At 47.8% G+C, this 15,916-nt stretch overlaps 1 protein-coding gene across 1 annotated transcript; it reads right to left on the reverse strand.

The window, feature by feature from the left end:
* Positions 1 to 1,956: 1,956 nt before the first annotated feature.
* Positions 1,957 to 15,342, reverse strand: LOC134507728 (butyrophilin subfamily 1 member A1-like). Its single transcript, XM_063318577.1, has 16 exons — positions 15,306 to 15,342; positions 14,836 to 15,177; positions 13,229 to 13,492; positions 12,316 to 12,576; positions 11,169 to 11,222; positions 9,920 to 9,940; positions 9,217 to 9,261; positions 8,765 to 8,782; positions 7,814 to 7,834; positions 7,111 to 7,155; positions 6,659 to 6,676; positions 5,708 to 5,728; positions 4,782 to 4,802; positions 3,781 to 3,801; positions 2,762 to 2,788; positions 1,957 to 2,483 (listed from the first exon to the last, which is right to left on the reverse strand). The coding sequence occupies exons 1-16, from the start codon at positions 15,340 to 15,342 to the stop codon at positions 1,957 to 1,959; spliced, it is 1,743 nt and encodes a 580-aa protein (XP_063174647.1).
* Between the last annotated feature and the right edge of the window lie 574 nt (positions 15,343 to 15,916).

Below are 15,916 nucleotides of genomic sequence, written 5' to 3' on the forward strand. Positions count from 1 at the left end.
AGGAAAGAAGTGTGAGTAGGAAGGAGTGACAGAGCAGAACAGTTACTAACTTCTCAGAAGACAAAAAGGGGTTGTTATATATATATATGAATATATATATTCATATATATGCATATATATTCATATATATATATGAAGGGATACTGTTAAAAATACAGAATGTTACAGTTATATATATGAATATATTTATATATTTTTTATATATATTATATATATGAAGGGATACTGTTAAAAATACAGAATGTTACAGAGTTGCTTCACTTTAATTGTCCTCAACTTAGGCTTTATTCAGTGCAAGCGTATGTCCAGTAGAAATCTCCAGCTGAGTTGGTCATCTTACGGTGCCCAACTTTGCCCAGTGCAACCTGATTTCCCAGAGTGTTCATCCTTTGGAGTGGGGCAGCAAGGAGCCTACCCAATGGGGTGCAGGTCCCCAACGGATGGGTACCCTTCTGGTGCATCAAGTATATAAGGTTGTCTTAGAACAGAAAAATGAAGAACAGAGTTAAACGATGAACGGAGCTTAGCAAATGCAGAGTGGTTTTAATCCACCACATACCATGTCATTACCAGTGTGATGGCAGGATGTAGGCAAACTTCTGCATGGCTGGGAAAACCACACATCTGATTACGTAAAAAGTGTAGCCCACTCTCCTCCTTTCTTCTTGTCTGACCTTGGTTGTTGCCCTCACATTTTTTCCTTACTGTTGTGCTGCATTTTGCCCCGTCATAAACACGTCTTCTCAGAGGTGCCACCAGATTCATGGATTGGCTCAGCATCCGCCTGGAGTAGCTCCATTTTGCAGCCGGCATGAATCAACTGTGTCCAACATGGGAGCAACCCCTCACTCTTGACCACAGAGGCCACCCTAGCAGACCCTCTGCTACCAAAGCCTGGCCACAGACACCCAGTACACACCAAAAAAAAGTTTCTTATATTTACCTGTCATCTTATACAGACTCTTTGATTTTAGTTTTCATCAACAGGTGAAAGACATTTCTTATCATTTTCCCAGTAGTGCAGAATTGCTCCTCCTACTTCAGTGATAACGAGTCACCTTGTTCCTTCCTGTGTGTTTTAAAGGTACTAGCCAGGACACTGCTTCCAACAGGTAAGAGCACAAGGCTTTTTTAATGCTAGAAAGGACGCACAACGACAATCGCAAAAGAATATATTCTAGATGTCTTTTGGGGCAGGTATATTCTCCTTAGTACTTGACAAGTGATATCTGAGGATTAATGAGTGAGAGGGAATAAAGTGAAGGATATCTTATTGTTAGTAAGGAAGCAGTATTTTAACAACTAACCCTAGGAGTGTTTATGTTAGTTATGTTAGTTCTGAGATTGGTACTGTAGTTTTAGTCACTTTATCTCATCAAACTGCTACTTTGTTGGTACAGAAGGTTCTTCCAACGTGGTTGATTGAAAATGTAACATCCTCTGCTTTGGAGTGGTAAACATTTATTAAAATGATCTTTGTAATAGAGGTATGGAAAACAGTGACAATCAGATCTACATGTTGCTGTTTTCATTAATTCAAAATGTTGAATGTTTGGGATGTAAATGTTAGTACTCTGTCCTTCAAGGAGACTCTCATGAAAAGATGTAAATGCCAGTTGAACAAGTTCTGACCCCTTGACAACATCGCTAGTTACAGGCCTCCAACTGGACTCTGCACCTCTGATCACAACCCTGTTTCTTGAAATGAATGTATCATCTATCAAATTGTGGCATGGCACACCTCACTTCTGCACACATGCTGCAGGTATAGGACAAAATGCACACATAAAAGGGTAGGGGAAAGGAAAACCTTTTAAGCTAAGGTATTAAACTATGCATAACCCAGAATATGATCAAGAATGTGTAATACAAAAACTGCAATGAAGCATTCAGTTTGTCTAAGAAAATGATATGATCTTTCATTTCACAGAAAAATTACCATATTTTTAAAAAAAATTATTCCTCTCTAACTGAACAAATTCTCATGGTTGATTCTTTGTGTGAGTTTTTAAAGAAGGGATACAATTCTTCTGAGAAAGCACAGTCTTTAAACGTGAACATCACAGACATGTCAGTAACATTGAAAAAAGTCAACATTCTCTCTTCACAATCAAGGTAGACTCCGATTTTCTTGGGTTTTTTCTGCACCGTTAATGGTGTCCATGGATCAGTTCTTGCCCAGTAATTTTTAAAACTTAAGCCCAGAGCCCAGAATTGTTCTTTAGGTGACAGAGATATTGTTCCTTTCTTTGGAGCGGATTTTCCAGCTACTCCCAGGTCCCAGTCATTGCTTTTTTCAACATCCACTTCCCAGTAATGCTTCCCGGAGGAGAAACCTTTTGAGCCCAGCACACAGACAGATGAATCAAAACTCCTTTCAGTTTGAGTCACTTTCTGGGCCTGTGACTTATACGTAAAACTCTTCTCATCCGCATCAATAGACAAGTTTGGATGGGCTGTGTTCCCATCAACCTTGATGTCGTCTGCAACAAAGAGAAATTTGGGGGTTTACAAACATTTCTGTAAAGCAAATATGCAAGAAGAAAAGGAAGCCGTACTGTACAGCATTTTATTCTGAAAATCTCCCCACAACCAGTCTAGAAAGACCTCTTAGCCTGTAGCGATGAAGAACTGTGCTCAGACATCACTGCAATAAAAGGTATTTGCAGACTCACAGTCCTTTCCATGCTCAGCACTGCTTCTGTAGTATTCACAGCTTTCAAGCCATTGAGTATAGACATAAGGAAAGACATTATTTTACCTGCATTGCCACGAGCCTTTCTGAACTCTGAAAACAAATAAGGAGAAAAAAAAAAAAAAAAGAGAACAAGAAAAAAACAGGTAAGAACAAAGTCCAAACATTGACTGAAAAGATTTCCCAGCTCCAAGTTGGGAAATCTCAGACTGAGTCTAAGCTTAAACTGTGCCGATCAACTGATAATCAAATTCCATCTTGCTCTCTCAAGCCCTGTGATTACCTGCGAGGTCTGAAGACGGGTCTGAAGCTGGGATGAGTTTCCTACTTGAGAACTGCTTTCTCCCTCAGGTCTCAATTTGCTGCCTTGGTGGCCTTTTACATAGATGCCCCACCAGCCACACTCCACATTTCAAACCATGCGATACCCCTGGTCAGCAGCCCAGCATTTCCAGGGACACAGAAAGAGACAGCCACCTTCGTGACACTCATGGAAATAAGTTTCAGCCACATTTTGTGCATTTGTCGGGCGGCAGTGCATACAAAGGAACAGGTTGTGTGAATTTTCCCCAGTCCTCTGAAGGGAGGACAGAGTGCACTTTCCAGTGAGTTTCTGGGTACGTGCAACCATGACAGCTTTGTGCAATCGTGGCTGGGCAAAGAAGGATAGTGGAGAAGATGTGTCAGGCAGAGAGCCTGCTATCCAAACCAAGCTGCTGAGAAGTCAAATCAGACAAGTCAATATTAACTATTTGCCAGGGCAGAATCAGCTGAGCTTGTGTTTTTATGTGTGAGAGATGAAAAGGCAACCCAGCAGGATCGTGAAGTTGTGAAATGTGAGTTTAAGGGATTAGCTCAAAGGTAGGCATCTATATGTGAAAAACACATAGTTTTGGACGAATGTCTGAGCGCGTGAACATACAGGTGTGAGGAGCACACCTGGAACTGCGTGAAGGGAAGGCTTTGAATCCCCAGGTGTCACAAGCTCTAAATTCATTGTCCTGTAAAACAAGAACCATTCCTTCCTCTCTTCGATTTTCCCCCTTCACTAGGCATAAAGGACTTAATTGACAACAATGACTTACCAATTTCTTTCCTCTGATCCACTGCAAACAAGAGAAATGCACAGAAAAAAAAACATTACTATGGATTAGACATCAGTACTTGGTAGCACTACAGGATGGCTCTGGATACAGACAACTCTATTAATACCAAAGTTCAGCCATATACTGAAATGCCATATTTTAAAACACTATTTCTGGATTCACCATAGGTTTCCATGCAGTCAGATCTACATGACATTCATGATCATTCTTAAATGGGCTTTTGTTCTTCCTATGCATATCAGGAGGAACTTTTCTGACTCGTGATATGAGGAAATCTTTTGCACACCAGAGGGCAACAGACGGTAAAGTATAGCCAGGTCATTAAAGCTGGATGTATCAAAAGACATGGGAAGAATACAACATGTAAAAGAGGACCATTTGAGCTACTGTGAGTTATTCCCATGGATTAGGTTAGGCTTCATAATAGAAACAGCTTCCTGAAGATTCAGGTGACATATTTCCAAGGAACATGCAGAGCAAAGTATAGACAATTTTCAATGACAATAAACATGAAAGCATGTAGGCAACCAGAGAGACTCACCATCCTTTGCAAGCAGTTTGTCTGACAAGTCCCCGTAGGCAGCAAGAGAAGAAGAGCAAGAAAGCCAAGTCAGGGCAAGAACCACAACTTGCAAAACAGTCCACTTTGTGACATTCTGCCCAAGGAAGCAACAAAAATCTGGCATGGTAAATGACTAATGCTCCTTGGAGCTGCATCTCACAGGCTTCAGACCCTAGTAGTGATCTCTTCAACACTCCATCACCACCCACTTTCCCACCAGGCTCCAGGGCTGGCTGATGGCCGAGGCTTTCCAGTTCCATCATCCCCATCTGAGCTCTACCTCTACATATCTTACCTTCAATCTCCTGCTTGTACTAAAGCATCCACCAGCCAGAACCCACAAGCAACACACGATGAAGACCCGCAAACCTCACAATTAGCTGACTCACATGACCTCTAGGGAGAAAGCAGCACTCACCAATCTCCTTCTTCAGGTTCTCTGCAAGAGGAGGGGAGGAAAGGATTACAACTTCCTTAGAACCCTACCTCAAGTACAGGGAAGACTAGGGAAAAAGCCTGGGTCTTATTAAGGAAGGCAGACTAAGCCTCTGTGAACACCAGCTGCCAGCCAGGGGTCTGAGCCAGTCTGCCAGCCATGGCACTGAGGCGTGGCAGCAGTGCACTGCTTGCACTCACCCTTCTCTGCATGATGTGCTGCCCTGTCTTGTGACAGGAGCTCCTCTCCACATAAGAAGTAGGGAGAAAGAAGGGGGAGCAATGAGGGCTGCCCAGGTAGGGTCTGGTGCCAGCAGTGGGGACAGGGGCTCCCTCGGCTCTGGATGCAGCAGCATCCATCACCTTCAATCCTTGAGACCCATTGCCCTCCCACCCACTCCCTACACCTCACAGTAATGTCCCTCCCCGGCACAGACACCCAGCACATCTGCTAGCTGTACTTTCATCACAGTCACATGTCCTCATGGCATGTCAGGTGCCGAGGGACACAGCACCTGTCCTCAACCAGCATCTGGCAAACCAGAAGCTGGAGTAGCCCCACCAAGACCTCCCTGCCCCTTCTTTCTGGCTCACACAGGGGATTCATCCTGGCAGTTTCCTGCTTCCCAGGGGGCAGTGTTCCCTTTCCCCGGGCATGGATTCTCTCTCTTGGGTCACCACTTCTCCCCTTGGCTCAGCAGCAAGGACGCAGAGCCTTCACAATGGAGCCCAGTAAGCAACAAGCCCCCCCAGTAATGAGAACAGCCCACCAGTCCTGCCAAATGCACGACAGGCCAGGAGAAAAACCAAAGACCCAGGCACAGGTCAACCCTGGGACAGTCAATTCTTCACTGCTGAGCTCACCCCATGGGCAGGCAAGGACACCAAACCCCAGACATCCACACTTACCAATCTGCCTCTCGAGGACTGCTGGAAGACAAAGACACGATAAATAGTACCCCCACAGCAGCTATTGGTCAACCCCTCATAAAAAAGAAAAGAGGCAAAATCCATCCCACAACTGCGCGTGGGGCACTGCCCTGGCAAAGCCCAAACCAGGGAGCACCAGCTGCCATGTTGAGTCTTGGGCACTGGCAGGGTCTTTCAACGTGGCACTCGGGAAGCAGTTGGCATTGCTGGAGCGTCCCTCCTCACCCACCCCGAGGCCTCTATCACGGTGCTGAAGGCATGTGAGCAAGCAGAAGACTCACCATTCATTGCACATAGTTTCACTGCCGAGTCACCGTGATCACAGGAGAAGAAGCCATGATGTCAGGGCAAGACTCATAATGTCCTTGCAAACCAGTCCACTCTGTTTGCACTCCCACTCATCCTCCCTGGGACCGTCCACCCCAGGGAGGGATGAAAAACTCCTCTGGCATGGTGGATGGCTCACCCTCCTTGGAGCTACTCATCACATGGCTCTGACTGGGACCCATGTCCCTACCAGGAGCCAGGCCTGGCCAGAGACCTAGGCTCTCCTCCCCACCGGCCGTACCGTGGCCTTCCCTCAACATCTCTCTCCTTCATGCTCCTGTCTGCACCAAACCTCCATCAGCTTGGACATCACCAGACACCCACCAGGACAACCCCAAATCTCACTTGTTGCATAGGCCGTGGCTGCCACTAGAGCTCCTTTTCTGGGGGACATTTGGTTGAAGAAAGCTGAGGGAAAGCATGGAGCGATCACCTCCAACCCAGCTGTCTCTCAGCATTCCTGACACCAGGCACGCTCATACTGCAGGCTCTCCTGGCTATATCTCGTGGGGTCAGGGCTGACTTGCCCTCCACTGTCCCACCCTGGCACTGCATGCCACGATCTGCTTGTAACATGGCCCCTGAGGAGTCGGTGACACTTACCAATCTCCTTTGGGTTTCCTGTAAGAAAAGAGGGGGAAGAATGGACACCTTGCTTAGCACCAGAACTCCAAGGAAGACAAGGGGAAAAATCATCCACGGGGGACCACGGATTGACAAGAGAAGCAAAGCCCTCATGTCTTGTAGCACGATTGCTATTGAGATCTGCAAGGAAGCCTTGCCCCACGAGTCCTCTACCAGGAACAAGGGATAACAGGGGCGTAGCACATCCCTCTTTCAGAGAGCATGCGTACTGGCTTCCTGGATCTCTTTGGAGAAAGACCCAGCCCACCCTCCCTTCCTGGCTGCCCATGCTGCACCACTCGCACCGAGGCCCTTCGAAGGACAGCATAGAATGTCTTCAGTAAGACAGACTTGACCTCCTTGAAGACCTGCTCCCAATCAAAATTCTCCTGGGCACTGAGCCGTGGCAGCAGTGCACTGCTTGCACTCACCCTTCTCTGCATGACGTGTTGTCCTGTCTTGTGACAGGAGCTTCTCTGCAAATAAGAGTTAAGGAGAGCAATGAGGGCTGCCCAGGTAGGGTCTGGTGCCAGCAGTGGGGACAGGGGCTCCCTCCTCCCTCGGCCCTGGCACAGGATCATCCATCACCTTCAATCCTTGAGACCCATTGCCCTCCCACCCACTCCCTACACCTCACAGTAATGTCCCTCCCCGGCACAGACACCCAGCACATCTGCTAGCTGTACTTTCATCACAGTCACATGTCCTCATGGCATGTCAGGTGCCGAGGGACACAGCACCTGTCCTCAACCAGCATCTGGCAAACCAGAAGCTGGAGTAGCCCCACCAAGACCTCCCTGCCCCTTCTTTCTGGCTCACACAGGGGATTCATCCTGGCAGTTTCCTGCTTCCCAGGGGGCAGTGTTCCCTTTCCCCGGGCATGGATTCTCTCTCTTGGGTCACCACTTCTCCCCTTGGCTCAGCAGCAAGGACGCAGAGCCTTCACAATGGAGCCCAGTAAGCAACAAGCCCCCCCAGTAATGAGAACAGCCCACCAGTCCTGCCAAATGCACGACAGGCCAGGAGAAAAACCAAAGACCCAGGCACAGGTCAACCCTGGGACAGTCAATTCTTCACTGCTGAGCTCACCCCATGGGCAGGCAAGGACACCAAACCCCAGACATCCACACTTACCAATCTGCCTCTCGAGGACTGCTGGAAGACAAAGACACCATAAATAGTACCCCCACAGCAGCTATTGGTCAACCCCTCATAAAAAAGAAAAGAGGCAAAATCCATCCCACAACTGCGCGTGGGGCACTGCCCTGGCAAAGCCCAAACCAGGGAGCACCAGCTGCCATGTTGAGTCTTGGGCACTGGCAGGGTCTTTCAACGTGGCACTCGGGAAGCAGTTGGCATTGCTGGAGCGTCCCTCCTCACCCACCCCGAGGCCTCTATCATGGTGCTGAAGGCATGTGAGCAAGCAGAAGACTCACCATTCATTGCACATAGTTTCACTGCTGAGTCACCGTGATCACAGGAGAAGAAGCCATGATGTCAGGGCAAGACTCATAATGTCCTTGCAAACCAGTCCACTCTGTTTGCACTCCCACTCATCCTCCCTGGGACCGTCCACCCCAGGGAGGGATGAAAAACTCCTCTGGCATGGTGGATGGCTCACCCTCCTTGGAGCTACTCATCACATGGCTCTGACTGGGACCCATGTCCCTACCAGGAGCCAGGCCTGGCCAGAGACCTAGGCTCTCCTCCCCACCGGCCGTACCGTGGCCTTCCCTCAACATCTCTCTCCTTCATGTTCCTGTCTGCACCAAACCTCCATCAGCTTGGACACCACCAGACACCCACCAGGACAACCCCAAATCTCACTTGTTGCATAGGCCGTGGCTGCCACTAGAGCTCCTTTTCTGGGGGACATTTGGTTGAAGAAAGCTGAGGGAAAGCATGGAGCAATCACCTCCAACCCAGCTGTCTCTCAGCATTCCTGACACCAGGCACGCTCATACTGCAGGCTCTCCTGGCTATATCTCGTGGGGTCAGGGCTGACTTGCCCTCCACTGTCCCACCCTGGCACTGCATGCCACGATCTGCTTGTAACATGGCCCCTGAGGAGTCGGTGACACTTACCAATCTCCTTTGGGTTTCCTGTAAGAAAAGAGGGGGAAGAATGGACACCTTGCTTAGCACCAGAACTCCAAGGAAGACAAGGGGAAAAATCATCCACGGGGGACCACGGATTGACAAGAGAAGCAAAGCCCTCATGTCTTGTAGCACGATTGCTATTGAGATCTGCAAGGAAGCCTTGCCCCACGAGTCCTCTACCAGGAACAAGGGATAACAGGGGCGTAGCACATCCCTCTTTCAGAGAGCATGCGTACTGGCTTCCTGGATCTCTTTGGAGAAAGACCCAGCCCACCCTCCCTTCCTGGCTGCCCATGCTGCACCACTCGCACCGAGGCCCTTCGAAGGACAGCATAGAATGTCTTCAGTAAGACAGACTTGACCTCCTTGAAGACCTGCTCCCAATCAAAATTCTCCTGGGCACTGAGCCGTGGCAGCAGTGCACTGCTTGCACTCACCCTTCTCTGCATGACGTGTTGTCCTGTCTTGTGACAGGAGCTTCTCTGCAAATAAGAGTTAAGGAGAGCAATGAGGGCTGCCCAGGTAGGGTCTGGTGCCAGCAGTGGGGACAGGGGCTCCCTCCTCCCTCGGCCCTGGCACAGGATCATCCATCACCTTCAATCCTTGAGACCCATTGCCCTCCCACCCACTCCCTACACCTCACAGTAATGTCCCTCCCCGGCACAGACACCCAGCACATCTGCTAGCTGTACTTTCATCACAGTCACATGTCCTCATGGCATGTCAGGTGCCGAGGGACACAGCACCTGTCCTCAACCAGCATCTGGCAAACCAGAAGCTGGAGTAGCCCCACCAAGACCTCCCTGCCCCTTCTTTCTGGCTCACACAGGGGATTCATCCTGGCAGTTTCCTGCTTCCCAGGGGGCAGTGTTCCCTTTCCCCGGGCATGGATTCTCTCTCTTGGGTCACCACTTCTCCCCTTGGCTCAGCAGCAAGGACGCAGAGCCTTCACAATGGAGCCCAGTAAGCAACAAGCCCCCCCAGTAATGAGAACAGCCCACCAGTCCTGCCAAATGCACGACAGGCCAGGAGAAAAACCAAAGACCCAGGCACAGGTCAACCCTGGGACAGTCAATTCTTCACTGCTGAGCTCACCCCATGGGCAGGCAAGGACACCAAACCCCAGACATCCACACTTACCAATCTGCCTCTCGAGGACTGCTGGAAGACAAAGACACCATAAATAGTACCCCCACAGCAGCTATTGGTCAACCCCTCATAAAAAAGAAAAGAGGCAAAATCCATCCCACAACTGCGCGTGGGGCACTGCCCTGGCAAAGCCCAAACCAGGGAGCACCAGCTGCCATGTTGAGTCTTGGGCACTGGCAGGGTCTTTCAACGTGGCACTCGGGAAGCAGTTGGCATTGCTGGAGCGTCCCTCCTCACCCACCCCGAGGCCTCTATCACGGTGCTGAAGGCATGTGAGCAAGCAGAAGACTCACCATTCATTGCACATAGTTTCACTGCTGAGTCACCGTGATCACAGGAGAAGAAGCCATGATGTCAGGGCAAGACTCATAATGTCCTTGCAAACCAGTCCACTCTGTTTGCACTCCCACTCATCCTCCCTGGGACCGTCCACCCCAGGGAGGGATGAAAAACTCCTCTGGCATGGTGGATGGCTCACCCTCCTTGGAGCTACTCATCACATGGCTCTGACTGGGACCCATGTCCCTACCAGGAGCCAGGCCTGGCCAGAGACCTAGGCTCTCCTCCCCACCGGCTGTACCGTGGCCTTCCCTCAACATCTCTCTCCTTCATGCTCCTGTCTGCAGTCACAATACCTTGTTGAAATGTCAGGTGCCGAGGGACACAGCACCTGTCCTCAACCAGCATCTGGCAAACCAGAAGCTGGAGTAGCCCCACAACAACCTCCCTGCCCCTTCTTTCTGGCTCACACAGGGGATTCATCCTGACAGTTTCCTGCTTCCCAGGGGGCAGTGTTCCCTTTCCCTGGGCATGGATTCTTTCTCTTGGGCCACCACCTCTCCCTTTGACTGAATAGCAAAGGTCACTGAGCCTTCACAAGTCAGTAATAGGGCCCTCCAGAAATAAGCACACCCCACCAGCCCTGCTGAATGCACACCTGGCCAGGAGAACGGCCAATAAACCCAGGAACAGGACAACCCTGGAACAGTCAGTTCTTCACTACTAGATTTGCACCATGGGCAGGCAAGGACACTAAACCCCCAACATCCACACTTACCAATCTGCTTCTGAAGGGATGCTGAAAGGGAAAGATATCATAAATAGTAACTCCACAATTGCTACTGGGAGACGCCCCCCAAGAAGGAGGACTCAAAGCCAGATGACAACTGGGTGTGGGGTTGATTCTTCACTGCCATGAAGAAATGGGCAATGGGATCTCTGTAATGCGGAAATAGCTTACCTGGTAAAATAATGAGAACAAGGAGGCAGATAATCCAGATGAAGTTTCCATTTTCTAAAAAAAATGGAGAAAAAATATTAAAAAATGCATCAATTTTGTTGCAGTATAGTACACACATATAGAGAGTGGCCATGGTGTCACATAATCTGCACTATTTGGACATGGTTGGCAGAAAAATGCTTTCAGCAAAATCATTCATGTGGAAATATGATGAGGAACACAAAAAGTCTTATAGAAAGATGAAAGCGGACACTGATAGTTGCATTTTAGATTCACTGCCTTGTGCTCAAGAATTTTCCACATACACACACTGAAAAACAGATTTGACATGCTCTGGGAAGTATTTTTTCTATTCCTTGGGAAGTTTTTAATTATTTTTAGTCTTTGCAATTGGTCCATTTTTTTTTTTTTCAAGAGGTCACTTTCTTTTAAGGAAGCAATGATGTTCTAGTTGTTACTGTTAAAATACTTTTGTTTAAGAAAACTTGACCTTTGAAGCTTTCACTGAGAAGAAGTTTCAGAGGAAAGCTGAGCCTTAGCCTTTGTGCTCAACACCACCTTTCAGGCAGAATAACCTTCTAATAGTCTAATGTCAAAGTCTTTCCTTACTGGCACAAATTCCAACAGCTGACAGTCTGAAGAACTTTGCCAGCATCAAAATAAGATGGTCATACTGGGAGACAGACTAGTGTACGCTTAGCTCAGGAGCCCACTGTCTTCCTGCCTGTCTGAGGTCGGCAGATGCTCTTCCCATTTCAGCCACAGTCCTGACAGTGGGGTGCTGTGACTGCAGATTCCTTGACTACCTAAAGTGTTGAGCAACAGGCTCCTCTTAGGCAAAATCTCTTTCTCTAACTATTATACCTGTTAGTGTTTATAGTATGAAATTGTATCACCTTTCTTTAGAATTCTATACTTTGCATCCTAGCCTCTCTCCTCGCGCGGCACGGGCCAGTTGCAAAATTTCATTATGCTCTCAAATGGATTCAGCTATGGAGTGTTGTGGGAAACTGAGTGAAATAATTCACAGCATTAGGCCCAGCCTTCTCATTAGTGGAGGATGATGAGGTAACCAAGGAAAAACAGCGTAGCTTCACTTGCTCGGAGAACGCCAAAGCAAGTGAAATAGGTTTCAATTGCTGCATACCTGATTGTTGAGCAATCTGTGGTCTGCGTTCCCCCTCAGTGGTCACAAAAGAAGGTGGTGGTTGCCCACAGGGTAACTCAATGGAACTTTCTATTGTAAAAATATTGTCTGTCTCCTGTAGAATGCTTGTCTGGGCCAGCAAAGATACATCTTCTCCTTGGGGATTAATCCACATCACTTTGGGCTTTACATAGGAACCACTTATTCTGCCCTTGTACGTACAACTGCTTGAATGTGGTACAATAATTTCATTCATGGCACCTGTAACAGAAGCAATTTAACAGCACCGCACCTGGCACAACACAGAAACACCAAGAATGCCATAAAAGAGATCTCACAGAACACCTGCATTTTTGTTACTGTTTCATCTCTAATCAAAAGCGTCTGGTTTTTGAGCATTTAATTTTTAGTAATTCCACACTTGAAAGAGTCATATGGGCTTTCTTTGTGGAAGAGCGAAACTGCTGAAATAAATGAAAACAGAGAGGACTGAGTACAAGGAGCTCTTCCCAAACCATAACTGATACAGCCTGCCACTTCAGGTGAGAAGGTAGAAAAAGAGAAGTGATGTTAAAGAGATAAGAGTTCTCAGGTTCAGACTGTTAAAAACAAAGGAAAGCTATGAGCCCCTGAAGCTATGGCTGAACTTGGCCCAAAGAGGCAGAGCAATGAGAAGATCACTCTCAGCACTTTCCTGGGGGATCGATTCATGGTGTTCCCCTGAGGATGCCACAAGGCCAACCCAAACCTCCATCATCGAAAAGCAAAGATTTCTGCTGAAGAGTAAGATTCTACAGTGTGTGTGGGTCTTCAGGGCAGGTGCCGAGACCTGTCCAATTTCAGCTCTTCCAGCAATAATAGAGGGGTCTGGTTCCCTCAACAAAGCAGATGTAGGTGTGAAACCATGACCTACCTGATCGGCTTATCTTGGATTTGACGAGTTTGACTACACACACCACATCTAAGTTATCACAAGACACTGTGATGATGCTTTGCACCGTGAAACGGTCTCTCTCACTCCAGGTTACATTTGTCTCAGCCTCCACATTTACTGCGTCTCCTCCATAGTTCATCCAAATGACTTCAGGCTTTGGGTACCACTTTTTTGACTTACACGTGTAGCGACACATATTCTCCTCTTGCACATCCCTGTCCACAGTTGGCTTATACCCAATTGCTGTAACAGAGTAAGTCAATGACTATGAGACAAAGTTAGAGTTACTGCAAAACGACTACTACATCAAAATAAACCAACGAAATTCATAAAACCTCAGTGTGTTGCTCTAAAGATTCATAGCTCATAAAAAAAAACATCCCTGGTCACATCAAAGGGGTCATTTACCTGGACTCCAACAATGGTAAGTGCTGGGGCATCTTATCACAGAGAAAGAGCAAACCCCAGTGAGCCTGGGTGATCAAAGGTCAGAAAGAGCATCTGGGAGTTTGTGAAAGAGAGGAGCACTGTCTACGTGACTGAGGGGGGTATGATACAGGTCCATAAAAAAGGAATGGCATGGAGAGGCAGAAGAGCAAGGAATTGTTCCCTGTCTTGTCCAACACCAAAAGAGGGGGCATCAAGTCAGCCTAGCACGTGGTAGGTTCAAAAGAAAAGAAATGACAAAGGCCTTCAAACACGCCATTGATCTGTGGAACAGACTGATGCCGGATTTGTGGGTAATAGATGTTTCCATGCACTCAGACTAAGCTCCAGAGTGGGACGTGTCCAACAGGAGGTCAGATCTGATGAGGTGCTTTTTGGAAGTGCTTTCAGGCTTGCACTGGGGACAGGTCTTCTGAGACAGGGCATTTCTAATGAGGAGGGAAAAGGGGCCCTTACCATATCATTATGTGCACTGCACATTGGTGAATACCTTCCCTAATAGCTCTGAGTAATTATTTTTTCATTTTACAAAGCAAAACAGCCCTAACTGGAGAGGCTGAACATTCGTAAATGACTGTAGGTTGTTTATATATGGATATTCAGCACCTATACAGGGATTTATATAAGGATATTCAGCATCTTAATATTTTTCCCACATGAGAAGCCAGATGTCTTGTCCCCCTCAGTGCACAGCTTTTAGAAATTCAGAATTGAAGCAAGTCTTTCCAGCTACTTCCTACGTCTTTGCTTATTTCCCCATTTCTCTGAATAACTGTTACGCATGATGAAGCCCTGCTTTTGTGGAGATGGCTAAACACCTACCTGCCGAAGGGGAGTAGTGAATGAATTCCTCATTTTGTTTTGATTGCATGGGTGACTTTTGCTTTATCTGTTAAACTGTCTTTATCTCAGGCCATGCTTTTCATACATTGACCCTTCTGATTCTCTCCTCTCCTCCATCCCACCAAGGCAGGGAATGAAGAAGTGGCTGTGTGCTGCTTAGCTGCCTACTGGGGTTAAACCATGACAAGGTCTCAGCTGTCCAGCAAGGAATAGGCAGAGCCAGAGAGTCACAATGGGAACTGAACTCAACATGCTCATAGCAGGCCACATTTCACTGTGGAAATCTCCCTGCTTACCTGTAACACCAAGGCGAGTGGTAGCCTCCTGCATGACAGCACTGCCATTCAGTGCACAAACATATGTCCCCTCATCTGCTACTTGCACTTGCTGGATGACCAGAAGAAGTGCTCTTCCCTTCCAGTGTCCCACGATCCTCCACTCATCTTCATCCTTGCACTGCTCCACCACCCCACCCAGGCTGGAGGAAGAGCACAGTGGAGCATCCCTCCCCTTTTCCATTTTGTACCAGAGCACGCTGGTGTTAGAGGGGACATTGTCTGTCACCTGGCAGGACAGAGTCACTTGATCTTCAACAAGGACAACTGATGGTTCAATGCTGATGGTGAGAGGCACTTCACCTGCAAGGAAGAGGTGGGAGCAAACACACTGGTTTTCCCCACGAGCGTAATGTTTCCATAGAGGGAAGAAAGCCACATGCGTTAGCTGAATCCAAAACAGAAAGCTGAGCTCCAGGTTAGAGTCTCACAGTCCTTTACAGTAGTGAGGACAGGGTCTTGAGTCATTGCTACCACCTCCTCCAAGGACAGACATGCTTTACAGTTAGCAAATTTCCTCAGCTTATATAGGACACCTGTGTTACATACTCACAGGCACTGTGGGCAGCGATTTATTCAGGAAGACAACAAGTACACTGGTGCGAGGAATGCAAACCAAACGCATTGAGCTAGAAGAGAGCTACCACTGTGATCTATGGAGTCTGCAAATTTACAATCTGCAAAGCAATCTGCACAGGCTCCTGCTCTCCACAGGCCCTGGCTCTGTGACCTGGGAGAGACTGAACATGTCTCTCTCACGTGTCTGGTAAGATAATACACCTATGCCGCTTCCCTGACATAGCTGACACCCCGCAGCAGGACTGGGGTGTCTCACATCACCAAGATGGGCGATGTTGTCCCAAACTTGGGCTTGGAGGTGTCAAACACCACATACAATCTACAGTGCATTTGTTGCTTTAAGGACTATGAACAGAAGTGCAGGTGTGGTATTTTAGGATAACTGGCTAGCTGGGTACAGTAGGGAGTTTCTTACCTCTAAGCCACTTTCCAATTAAAACACATGTAAGAGTAAAGAACAGGA

Source organism: Chroicocephalus ridibundus, chromosome 27, assembly GCF_963924245.1.
Source record: "Chroicocephalus ridibundus chromosome 27, bChrRid1.1, whole genome shotgun sequence".
Classification (NCBI taxonomy): domain Eukaryota; kingdom Metazoa; phylum Chordata; class Aves; order Charadriiformes; family Laridae; genus Chroicocephalus; species Chroicocephalus ridibundus.